Raw genomic sequence first — 13,951 nt, forward strand, 5'->3', positions numbered from 1 at the left:
GTCAATAAAACCTTTAGTAATCAAAATGTTAATGTCATTCGAATTATTAAAGGCGTAAAAGTAAAACCATCCGTATTTTTTCAGTAAAGTGCAAAGTTTGTTCGTGTCTTTGGAAGGCAAATGGAGTTTAGCGTCCAACTTATGTTAATTTCTGCTAGTTTTGAGATTGACTCGGTTAATTATTATAGTTTTTGTTCGCTTCAGGTTTCATTTATACGAGTTGCACATTACTTTCACCTTGTTTCCCAAAAAACTGTTTAAAATTAGGTTTTTTTTTTCTTTTTGTTTTTGCTTTACTGTTCGACTTGATAGGAATTCTGAAACTGGACTTGAATTATTTCAACAGATACACGTTAGCACTGTATAGAGAAATTTGAGTCACATAAGATTGGGCTATTAAGCTTTTGAATCTGATGAGAAGAAGTTCTAATTACTTTTAATCCCCAAGATACAGATTCCTCTCCCGTAGGATTCTCATAATAATGCTCAAAAATACTAAGCTTTAACAGAATGAATTGTGCTTCAAAAATTTCGTCTTGCCACAGGAGTAATTAAAAATAGGACGTTAGCCCAATAAGTTTTATCAAATAGTTCATAGTGTTAAATTGTAATGAAGGAGCGACTTAGCTCAATTGTAACCAAAACTCAAAAATGGAATTTTGATAACAATTGACAAGAATTGGGTTTTTATGCAGATTGCAATTATAAAAATTTCATTACTTTTAATATCTATCCACCAAATGCTCCAAGCCTCAGAAGAAAAAGGGATTCTGAAAACAGGGAGCCTGATTTTCGAAAAAGGGAGAAACACCCCCCAAAAAGTCAATAAATCTGAATGTAAATCAGACCTTCAGATTCAGCAGTGTTGTTCCTTACGCAATAGACTAATTAGAGTCATTTCTGCTCGTTTTGAGTTTGACTCAGTTAATTATTGTAATTTCTGTTCATTTTGGGCTTCATTTATTTATCGATGCTGATTTTTGACAGTTTCACGATTGATAGATTATTTTATGTTATTTTTGCTAATTTTTTGTTTAATGGAGTTTTTTACTTTTCTTTTAAAAAATTATTTTGTGGAAAAAGTGTTTTTTTTTCTAATTAATAACGAAAATCCTTTTGTGGGAACAACTGGTTTGGTTTGTTATTTCGAGAGGCTTACTCAATTTACATCTTAATGTTAACTGGGCAATGACTAAAGGAACATTTGAAGGTGGAGAAAAAAAAGGGGTAATTACCGTTTGGATAATTTTAACAAGAAATGACCGAAAAGTGTTTTGGAGGAGATGGAATGAATGTGTATTGTATAATACACAAGTGATAATACACAAAGATTATTTGCCTATGGTTTCTTTTTTCAATTTGAAGTGTTTCTTTTAAAAGAATCTTTTCATAGGTGGCGTTGGGGGATACGACTCAATAGTAAGCGAAACTTCAAAAATGGAATTTTGATAACAATTGACAGGAATTAGGTTTTTATGCAGATTGCAATTATATAAATTTCATTACGTTTAATATCTAGCCACCAAATGCTCCAAGCCTCAGAAGAAAAAGAGGTTTTGAAAACAGGGAGCCTGATTTTCGAAAAAGGGGAGTTTCACCCGTGAGGCATTCTTAACCATCGCAATACCTTTACGCAAATACCTTTTCGCAAAAAAATTCGCAAATCTCGTAAACATAATAAGTAATTACCCTTTTCAAAAAAATTACTCGTTCTATTAATTAAACCCATTAAACGAATAGCAAAGTTTAAAAAAAAACAAACCTACTAATCAACTTACAGATGAATGACCACTGATTTAACCTAAAAAAACAAACTTGTATATCATGAACTAGAAATCTACGTCAGAAAAACTTGTCCTTAATAGGACCGGTATTAAATGACCCTGGTAACCCCAATTAGTTAAAAATATACACACATATCTATGCCTCAGGCGTAAGTTTGAATGTAATTTTTAACTAATTGGGCGCTTACTACTTATATATATATATATATATATATATATATATATATATATATATATATATATATATATATTGATATCAAAATTCTGTTTTTTAGAGTTTCCGTTACTATTGAGCCGTGTCGCTCCTTTCTTCAGCTTAAATAGTATTCTATATTTCCTCCCTTATATTTGTGAATTTAGCCCCTGTAACATTCGCTTCCACTTGTTTTTTTTTACAAGCTATATTATGTAATCTTATGTCCAATTATAAAGTGGATTTTGACCATTAGCGCACAAAAAGCTCGTACGGAGCCCCCCCTCCTTTGCAAACATCTTTTATGTACTAACATATATTTTTAGCTTTCTTTTGTTTTTAGTTAATTCATGATACTAAAAACCCTGACATACCTAAGAAGAGTCCCTCACAAAAAGTTTGAGTTTTTTCTTTTCGCTCTATTTGAAATTTAACTCCTAAGTCTTTAAAGCTTTCTCTTCACTCTATAAAATAATTACCCCTACACGCTGGATGAAAGGTCAGAATTAGAAATTGTGTTTTTTGAGGCAACAATAGCTTTATTTTAATTTTTTTTTTTCTTAAGCTGGAATTGTACTTAATCGTTGAAAATTCCCCAAACCCCAAGTTTTCCAGGAATGTGAGTCCATCTCCGACCCAATCTATTCAAAGCCTTTCTCTTTACCCCCCTCCAATTAAACTTCAATTTCTTTTAAACCTTTCTTATGACTTCTTGCCACCCTGTTTGGTGATGACCTTCTTTTTCTTTGATCCTAGATTTATCGCGCAAGAGCAAAGTCTTTGGCAGTCTTGCAACCTTCATCCGTAAAAAGTAGTTTATTCATCTTAGCCTTTCTTTCATTATGGGTATTTGATATACGCTTATTTGGTATTAACTTATTTTTTGGTATACGGGCAGTCCAAGGAGAAACAAGGATTATATCCTTAGAATACTCCTCTTAAAAACTTATTTCAATTCACTCCAAAAGTTTCAAAGCGCCCACTTTTTAAATTTGGTGGGTTAGCCAGATTCTAACCCACCAAACCCATCCTCGCTTTAAATGGTGATATAATTTAAATGGTATCATAAAGAGGTTAAGATAATATATGGTCACGAATTTTACTTTAAGTTAAATTTACCGTCTAGATACCTTACATATTGGATGCAGCTATGATCTAATTGCCTTCCGACTCGTTCGAGATTGAAAGGTTTTGGGAGGAGGAAAAGTGTCCTGGACGGTAGGTTTGCTTGCCCTCTTTGCCAAGAAGAGGAGGAGAATTTGGAGCATTGTCTGAGTCGTTGTCGAGGTCATTTGGGGGTAAGGGAAAATTTATTTGGGAATGATGGAGTGCTGCTTCCTGATGCCTTGAAAAGTACGTCGTCACACTTTATTTGCCTAGTGGGAAGACATCTTGATGAGTTTTTTACAAAAAGAAGAGAGTAGTGTTTATTTTATTTTTATTTATTATTATTATTGTGTCGACTGCTGTAATTTGTTAATCTTTTATGTTATTTGTGTACATGGCCACATTTTGGCTTGAAATACACGGTATCCTATCTTATCTTAATCCCACGTTATTTTCCTTGCATTGATATAAACTACCAGGTATGATAATTTAGTCTATTGATTGTTCATGTTATCACCAGAAGCATGGCTATTGGACTGGACTGTTAAACTATGTTGAACAAAATAAATATCTCGAACTTTTGACCGGACAACTTAAGGGGTTGGAGCTGGGGGGAGGGGGCTAGCTACCTTCCTATTTTTTTTGTCACTTAAAAAGGGCGCTAGAACTTTTAATTTCAGTTCGAATGAGCAATTGAACATCTTTCTATGATCTTCTGGTAACCCGCTAGCCCTGGTAGAGGATCAGTACTACCCATGCAAAAAAAGTGATTTCCCTTGTTTTTCAAAGTAGAAGACAGTAATCATCCTCTACATGGTTTTCTGCCTTGCTGATTCTCATGGTTTAATTTTTATCTTTATCTGACGACCTTTTTGAGGGGTTTAGGCTTTTTTTTTGCTAAATCACCATAAATTTGTTTCCGCAATAAACTTTTACTTTTAAGATTAACCGAAATAATGGTTACTATTCCTGAATCTTTGTCAGATGGGGATTTTTTCTCATTAAATAGTTTATGTTCAAAACGTGTTTTTCAAATTTTTGTTACTGCGGGCTGTGGTTCACTCTTTCCTATGTTGCAGCTACTGCTGCAACCTTGATAAAAACTCCTTTACTGTATTTTCTTAGAATTAATTTTAGATTCACTCACATAGATACTTTTACTCATCTCCTAATGTAATGGCAATGAAGATAGTTCTCTGTCTATAAAATATACATTTTGAAACCTTTTCTTCCATTTTTCTTTCACAGGGCGGTGTTTCCTTATAAAACTATGTCTTTATGTTGCAGAAGAGTGTATCTCATTCCGGCCAGATGAGGATCTTCCACCGGAGATAAGAAATGCACTGCGAGGAGTTATGTATATTGCTAACCATATGAGAAATGCTGATAAGGATCTCGAGGTAAAAATACTGTTTACATTTCACAAGGCCATGGACGTAATTAGTTTACGATACTCATTGGAGACCATTACAGGATGCAACATAGTCGACCGAAATTCCCCCTTTGAACTAGATGATAACATTTCTTACTTAAAGGTACACAAATTGAATTTTAGAGGAGCCCAAGAAGCTTATCCTCTTCCTCACAAGAAAAAAGAAAATGATTTCCCGTATTTTTTTGGAAAGGGAGCTCGTATTTGGGAATATCAAATGGTTCCATAGGAATCATCTTAAATTTCATAAGGATACGGAGACTTTTTTCTAGATATTGTAGAATTCCATATTGAATAAGAGAAGCACATAGGAAAGGGCATTTTTGGAGATCTTGTTGAATGTTGTGTGCTAAGGTTTAGCCAAACGTTTCTAAAGATTATCGTAATTTTGAAGATTGTATGATACCATAAAAGATGAAAATAGAAATTTTGTTTAGTGAATTTGAAAGTAGAAATATTATTTACAGGTTTAACAAAATTACAAATTTGCTTTAATTAAGATCGTTCTTAGTGACCACGATGAGGATTTATTACAAAATAGAAATTTCACTTTCTAGCAAGTTAAATTCTTACTTCAAGGAGTAAAATGTAGCCTATGCCTTTGGTAAAATTTGGGAAGGTTATTTCTTCCTTGAATGAAAAAATATTTTAGTAAAATTTTTGGATTAACATATTTTATTTTTTGGAAGATGATTTCAGATTTTAAAGTTTATTCACAATTAAAAAAGTTAGTTTTTCGCAATGAAAGTAAAGAGTAACAGTGAATATATATATATATATATATATATATATATATATATATATATATATATATATATATATATATATATATATATATATATATATATATATATATATATATATATATATATATATATATATATATATATATATATATATATATATATATATATATATATATATATATATATATATATATATATATATATAAAAAATATATATATATATATATATATATATATATATATATATATATATATATATATATATATATATATATATATATATGTCATGGGGTTACCATAATTTCCATACAACCACCCTGGGAAAAATACGTATTCTTCCTTAAAGTCGTCACCTAATTAGATCGTTCTTGTGGCCAAAAATGCCAATATGTCAGTTTTAAGAAACAAAATCAATGCAATTGATTTCGAAAAAAATCTGTTAACACGAATTTACGCTACTATTAATGGTTTAATTAATTAAAAAAATATAATTCTAACAACAATATGTTTTGTTGGCAGTTGTTAGTTCTGCCTTCCATACAACATTATATGCTCGTCGTTTATTTTCGGGTGGTAGCAGAACTTTTAAGCTACGATGTATTTTAACACGAGAAAATGCCACATATAACATATCATGACTATAGACAGGAGTACGGAGGTCGATGCCAACAAATTCAATAATTTGGCCTTGCGAATTATGTATAGTAATAGCAAATGCGGGTCAAAATGAAATTTGACTTCGTTGAACAGTACAACCAAGTTGACCTTTACTAGAGTTGAGCGTCACTCGAGAAATGTGAACTTCGTTTCCTGGTTTTCCCCTGTAATAATATTCGCATTAAATATATTGTTACATTACTCAGTAACAATAAGGCAGGTTGTAATATACATTTTTTTTTTGAAATATCTAAGTTACGCAAAAGCATAACTATTGTATTTTTTATTGTTAGCCTAAGTAATGGGGTGGTAAATCTGCAATATCAATTTAAATTGGGACTTCTGGCATAAATTCGATTCCTCTTTTTTTATTTTTCACAGATTATAATTTTTATAAGATTTGTATTCTCTTGGGAGGCAATGGATAATCTTCACGTTTGCTTTACTGCCTTCTTTGTCGATTGAAGCTAAAATAGTACTATCCTTCATTAAGTAGAAACTTTGATTTGACAAACATTCTCCAAATACTTCCTCAATTAAATTACCACTAGAAATTATATCTCCCGGTAAATCGATTTCATTAAAGTCATTTTTGGGAAGATTTCTATTTCTGAAGTCCATGATGTACTTTACACATACTTCCTGTTCAGGATCGACCAGCATATTTTTTTCTAAGGAAATTTGTTTGAATTACTTTCAAAGACGACCTTTTTTTATAGACAATTCAAGTGTTTCACTGCGGTTACTTCGGAGCTGAACTGATAAAAACTGTCGGAAATCACCTCCAGTGACAAAAATTTTCCCTCCAAATGGCATCTTTGGGTTTGCAATGGACCGCAACAACTAATCCATATTTTTAAGCCATACTTCGGTAACATCGGTGCTCCTTCAACTAAGAAAACTTCTACTTGAGCTAATTCTAAGGCTTTGTTTTAACCAGGTCTTATGCTGGAAATTGAACCTGAGGAAAGTGGAACTTTCAAGCCAAAAATCTTATGTGTTGTTAGTTTGAACAGAAATAAGGTCAATGCTATTCCTGTATAAAACGTACATTTTATTTCGAGATTTTCACCAAACAGAATATGATACAAGGTTTACAAACAAATATTTTACCTGTACCGCCTGGTCCATCTAAAAAAAAAAACATTTTTGTCTAACATAATTATGATCATTGACCTCCTGTAAAACTTTATCTACAATTTAAAGCTGTTTTCCTTGCAGAAGCCAATACATAATATCTCCAATGGTAGCTGACTAACTAGAAAGTAGTCCAAGGACACACTTCTGACTAGAAGTGTGTCCATGCCATACTGTTCCACCCAAAAACTAAAATTTTAGCCTTCTATTGTCATTGTATTTAACTTGGATGCAATAGTAGGATAAGCACACTTAATTGCAGTATCTTCACATACATTAATTCTTCATCCTTGCCAAATAAAATCTTCTGACAACTGATTTTGCAATATTTCCCAAAAACTTTTTGGATCGGATGGATTTCTAAAACCAAGAATCTTTGCAAAGAGTATTTGCATTACAGAAAGCATTTTGGACAGTGCCAATTCTTCTAGGGCATCAAACCGCTGTTTATCGTCAAATTCAAGGCCATGAGGCAGACATGCTTGTTTGTAGGCTATGTGGCTTAAAGAATGTTATTCATAGTTTTGAGATCTTCAAAGCCTATCGCACTCATGATGTGATAGAGAAATAAACGCAATTAGAAGCACTCGGATGAGCCACAAAATTTATGTTGTGAATTTGACGAATGGCACGCTATTGAAGGATTCGCTGTTCCCTTGTGCTAGATTTTCCATTCTATTTAAAGTGTCCAAACAGTGCTCAATAATAAAGAAATTCCTGGTTTTTCATTTGTTTTAGTGCCTTGTTGTGTCGAATATACGCTTCCAAGATTGAGCCGTGTTGTACAATATCTATCAAATCTTCTTGGGCTTGGCTTATATCTTGCATTTGGTAATGTCCAATTAAAGGAATATTTGAACGCTGAACATTACTCTTTTTTGGATATCGTAACTAAATAGTCACCAGCATGCTTCAGTTGGTGCAATGCAACGTACTTTTTAGAAGGTGCCTCATTCATTGTAAACCAAGCACCGTTGATTTTCGACAATCTTTATTGAAGCGCAATCGTGTCTTTTGTAGATGAATTTACAGATATAACTTACCGGACCTATATTGCCATTAAATTTGAGATTGATGTGACATTAATGTTTTTTGGGCATATGAGGATTATAAATGGTGACATGACGTTTATTATGAGTAACTCGATGATTATTGGAGTCTCTTTGATAAACAGCACGGTCATGCGAAAATTCTTCTTTGCAAATGCATTTTTAGTAGTTCATGTGTTTGAAATGTCATATACACATATGCTGCAACCTTTCCAAATGTCTGTCTTTTAGCTATATTAACGGTTGTTTCTTTAAAGTTCAGTTTCACTGTCAATATGTAAACTTTTGCACAATTTAAGCGTATTTTAGCTACTCTAGCTTTTATTACTAAAAAAATGAGCTAGTAGCAAGCCGCAATATTATCTGGTAATACCCTCGAAAAGCATTACTTAATGAGCAGGTGATAGCAAATTTCTATTAATCGTTTTCCCCCCTCTGCGTGTCAAATATCACAGCCGTAGTGAAAACGCAGTCGTCATTCTAGCATGCGTGAAAAAAAGGGCCTCTCCTTCCGTGCAAGGGTTATTTCCTAGAATGTATTAGCCAAACCATAATGTTAGAAATAAATTGCTGGTTCAGGTGTCTAGGGCACTGTTCCAATAGATGGAAATGGCCTTTCGAGTTCTAATGAGGATGAAAATTATTGGAATATAATGGCCCCCAGTAAAAAATGTATTGAAAAAAAATTAAATCAGAAATGAAGGATCGAGGATCCTCCAAGAGATCTGAAGAAAGAGGTTACGTTAGAATGCGTCATTCGTAAATAGTCCTCATTACATAAGAACTAAAGAAATGTTGAAAAATGTCAAGGAAAAAGTCTTGAAATGTCTTGAAAAACGTCTTGAAAAACGTCTTGGAAAAAATGTCTTAATAAAATTTCTCTGCTTGGCGCTGTCATTACGTAACGCTCATGTGTGTACCGTGCTCAGTTAAAAGCAGGGGCCCCCACAGGCTCTGAAGAAGCAGGTTATGTTAGAATGTGTCATCCGTAAACATTTCCTATTACGTAAGAACTAAGAAGTGTTGAAAAACGTTTTGGACAAAAGTCTTGATATGTCTTGGAACATCTTGAAGAAAAATGTCTTAGAAACGTCTTGAAACATCTTGAAGCGTCTTGAAACGTCTTGAAAAGAAATGTCTTGAAGTCTCTTAAAATGTCTTGAAAAAATGTCTTAAAAAAATGTCTTAATAAAATTCCTCTGCTTGGTGCTGTCATTACGTAACGCCCACGTAAGTGTTGTCCTCAGTGACAAGCGGGGGTCCCCTTTGGGTTGTGAAGAAATAGGTATCGATAGAATGTGCCATCTGTAAACATTCCCTACTATATAAGAACTAAAGAAATTTTGAAAAAGTCTTGGAAGACATCTTTGAAAAAATGTCTTAATAAAATTTCCCTGCTTAGCGCTGTCATTATGTAACACCCATGTGTTTGCCGTGCTGAGTTACAAGCGGGGGTCCCTCAAGGGCTCTGAAAAAATATATCTTAGTGAAATTCCCCTGCTTGACTATCGGACTCTAACATGTCCTATTAGGTAACATTTGCATTACTAAACATTTGCTATGACGTAACATTTACATCTCTTAGAAAATATTCTCTATGAAAGAAAATCCAAAGTGAACATTCCCTTTTACGTAAGAACTATATAAATATTGAAAAACGCCTTGAAAAACGTCTTAGAAAAAAAAATGTCCTAATATAGTTCCTCTTCTTGGTGCTGTCATTGCAGTAACACCCATGTGGGTGCCATGCTCAGTTACAAGCGGGGGTCCCCACTGGCTTTGAAGAAACATGTCCTAATAACATTCTCCGGCTCGACTATTGGACCCTAAAATATCCTGTTAGGTAACATTTGCATAACTAAACATTCCCTATGACGTAACATTTACATTTCTTAGAAAATATTCCCTATTAAATAACATCCAAAGTAAACATTCGCTATTACATAAGAACTAAACGAATGTTGAAAACGTCTTGGAAAACTTCTTGGGAAAGAATGTCTTAATAAAGTTTCTCTCTTGGCGCTGTCTTTACGTAACTTCCATGTGTGTGCCGTGCTCAGTTAAAAGCGGGGTGCCCCACGGGCTCTGAAGACACATGTCTTAATAAAATTCCCTTGCTTGACTTTTGGACTCTAACATGTACTATTAAGTAACATTTGCGTAACTAAACATTCCCTATGACGTAACATTTAAATGTCTTATAAAAAATTCCCTATTAAATAAAATACAAAGTAAACATTCAATCCTCAGCTCCAATTACGTAGCAACCCGATGTGAACATTCTCTATAATGTAACATACACCTGCGTCTCTTGGTTTCCATGTAGCGTAACTAACACCTGATCTCATGACCGGTTGTATTGTTGGTCCATTTAAAAACAAGTCTGTCACAGGAATCCAGGGCTTTGTCTTCCAGTGTGTCGTCGGAAGCCAGGGCGTCGTCAGATGCTTTCCTATGGGCATCTTGGATCCTTAAAAGGGGATACTACTGAAGTCATGTAACACCAGCGTGGTCTTCGGCCATAATAATTTTCTGGTTGAGTTTTATCTGTTGGATGCGATCACACTAAACACGAATATCAGTATCGACACGACATTGTTGAAAAAATCTTCCACTGAAATGCAAAGAATTAAAACCGATCCGACGCAAGTTGTGTATAACAGCTTGCAGAGAACGGCTTTTGGCATGTTCAGGTCGAAAAGCGATACGATATCTTGCTGATTCAAGCTGTGCTTGTTGTGGACGACTTGCACAAGGTGTTTTAAGTGTTATATTTACTTCCATCTTGATGTTTAAGCAAGAGAAGACAATGGGTAGGAAAAGGGCTCCTCACGATGGTCGGTATTTTTGAATTGACAAGATTTTTGCCACAAAATTTTAAAACTATTTCATTTGACGGAAAACTGTGGTTGGCACTATGAGAAAGCATCACGCATACTTTATGGCATGCAGGAAGGTTAAACCATCTATAATCGATAATATCTGGTACAGTAAAAATGAGCTGCACTTTTGGAGGCTGTAGTCCCAGTGAAGCAGAAAGTTGTTTTACATCATCCTCCACTTGTCGCATTTTCTCCTAACCTTTGGCATAGTTGTTTGTGTCTCCCAATATTTAATCCAACAAATTCATTAGATTCCAAGAGATTCCATAATTTTAAGGACGCTCTAGGTGCTCTTCAACAGCTTCATTAGGGTCTAAAAAGTCGTTTCGCCATATTTAGGTCGTTTAAAATCATCTTCTGTGGTTATTGATGGATGTGCCGCTAAATTGACTTTGAGATAAATTTGGCCCGCTACTTTAAAACTAAGAACGTTATGATTATTGATGATTCGATCATCGCTTACGTTGAGCGATACTAGAGCCAAACATGAGTTCAAATTTTGAGTTTGTGTAGCTCTTTAGAGAGGTAATGATGTCCTAAAAAAGGCTAACCAATTCTTTTGGAAATTGTGGTAATGTCAATTAAATTTGACCTTGCAAGCAGCAATCTCCATGAGTTTTACCTTCGTTTGCTACTCTTTCCTCGGAAAAATGTAGGCCTCCAAAGTGAATACAAGTAATGTTGAAGGGTCACAATGGCTTATAGGTACCACTTACGTAGTTCATGGCATCTTCGTACGTTTGTATTTGGTTTTGTGCCACACCTTGTTGGCGTCGAAGATTGTGACGATGCTATTCTTCTAACCTAATATTTTTTTCTTCTTCACGCAGTCTTTTCTACACCGAGCCCCCTTGCCTGTTTAATGACGAAACACCCCTCCTTCATAATAGCTGATGAAAAATTATGGATCATTGAATACAATCTTATGAGGAATCGAGTGATCAACTTGGTTAAATGAATTAAAATAAATGTCTATGTTAACCATTTATATTGTATAGACTTGTATGGACTGTTTATCTTGACTTTTAAGTAACGAATGCACCGTCGCGCGGCATTACTACCTCTGAAACTGGGAGGCTCAACATGAAGTTTTTTGACACTTCAAATGTATTGGTAATATCAGAATTTTCAATTTATAGCAATGTCGTCTTCTTTAGGGCAAAATCATTGTTTGGTGCCACAAAACGGCAGAAAATACCACTTTCTTGTTGTTCGATCCTTTTGGCTACCCAATAAAAGAACTAAAATACTGATCTTTTTTTCGAATGAGCCTTATTCCAATGTTTCAGGATCATTGGTTTGATGCGAATACCCCTGGAAAAATACTAATAACAATAATAATAATAAAAACCCACATTCGTCATCTTTCTTCTGGGAAAAGATGCTAACTTCAGACTAGCTAACATCTAGATGCTAGCTAGATGTTAGCTTCAAACCGGTACAGCAGGGTTACCTTATATACTGAATTGAATGGTGATCATGAAGATAGTAGAAATAGTAGATTGAAATGTTCTGAGGGAAGATGAGGCCTCCTCTCAAAGCGGAAAAAGTTTACAAAAATTTAAATCCTCGACTATTTAAGCCTCGGTTGTAAAAATTTTGTCCGTAGTTTGATCCAAACCCCTTCGCTGTCCAAAAGATGGATTCCTACAGTCGAATGGGGTCCCAACATCCATTGTTAAATTGAAGGTGGAACCTCTTCCTGAAATGAAATTTTTTCCAGAAAAATGCTCTTTAATGGCTGTAAAAAGACCATTCCCATAGTTTGACCCCACTTCCCCCAAAAAACTCACTTGGAGTGCCAGTTTAAAACAGATTAATTTCTATCCCCCCCCCTCCGTCCCTGTGATAACTTGAAATTGTTTCTTTTTTAGGTCGTTGAAGACTGGAAATATGTAGCCACAGTGCTGGATCGATTTTTCCTTTGGGTGTTTACAATAGCCTGCTTTCTGGGAACGATCGTAATTGTACTGCTTGCCCCGTCTCTACGTGACACAACTCAGCCAATAGATCAAAAATTATCTACAATCCAATTTGGGGTATTCAAGCCACCACAGTACAACGCTCCTCGACAGTTTTCGCTTCTATCAGATTAACCTTAGTGATAGAATTAGTAACTCTACCCTTCCGACTGGAAAATGAAGCTTTCGACTATACTGGAAATGTTTTAAAACTAGATTATTGTACTAATACACGTGAATATGGTTTTTGAAAGTTTTTATTATGGTAATTGACTTAGGTTTTTAAACGATCTGGGTGATTTTGCAAAGGATTTCCAAAAAAATTCCTCTAAACTTATTAAAAAGGAATTAAGTTCTGAAGATATCTGAAAGGGAAACCAGTTCTATTGGAAATGACATGTATTCGCTTTCAAGAAATACTAACGAATGAGTGTGTTGTTGATTGCTACAGAATCTATGATTTCCCCTCCTTGTTATTTCTTTTAGCGTATAAGAAAAATCTCCTTGGTGGAGATGATTCTGCTCTCGACTTGTCAGGAAAATAAAGTCATTACATTAGATTCTTATTCGAATCTTTGCCTTCGAAATGACAATTTACCAGCCATTCTTAATTTTTTGTTTAAACTTGCTGTCAATCAAGATGGGCAATTCATATAACATAAATCTTCATTCTATACAAACAAATAAGAAGTAAATAAAATAAATAAAAACGGTAGATTGTAGAAAATTAGACTGGTAAACAAGATTAAAAAACAGAAGAAACAAAATAGAAGCTGTATCACGAGTGCGCTGGCCAGAGTATGCAGCATATTTTATCATAGGCAGCGCAATCGCGCTGCCTAAGTAAAGAACGATGTTGGCACAATGCAGTATTAATTTTTTTTTTTTTTCCTTTCTTCCATACTAGGGCCCTTCGTATCAGAGGATTTGTCGTAGAAACTAGGAAAAGGGCTCATTCAATTTGAAATTGGAACGGCTAGTGCCCTTTTTAATTGTCGAAAGT

The 13,951-nt window shown here is 34.3% G+C and overlaps 1 protein-coding gene across 1 annotated transcript in view; it reads left to right on the plus strand.

Annotated features, from left to right (window-relative positions):
• Positions 1-13,192, plus strand: part of LOC148948590 (acetylcholine receptor subunit beta-like 2) — a 39,144-nt gene extending 25,952 nt beyond the window's left edge. The window contains exons 4-5 of the mRNA XM_089094000.1: positions 4,372-4,484; positions 12,862-13,192. Coding sequence (XP_088950126.1) covers positions 4,372-4,484; positions 12,862-13,083 — 335 coding nt within the window. The 3' untranslated portion in view covers positions 13,084-13,192. The remainder of the gene's footprint in view (positions 1-4,371; positions 4,485-12,861) is intronic.
• The last annotated feature ends 759 nt before the right edge of the window (positions 13,193-13,951 follow it).

This window comes from Artemia sp. Qi Xiang Cuo, chromosome 9, assembly GCF_049724085.1.
Source record: "Artemia sp. Qi Xiang Cuo chromosome 9, ASM4972408v1, whole genome shotgun sequence".
Taxonomy (NCBI): Eukaryota; Metazoa; Arthropoda; class Branchiopoda; order Anostraca; family Artemiidae; genus Artemia; species Artemia sp. Qi Xiang Cuo.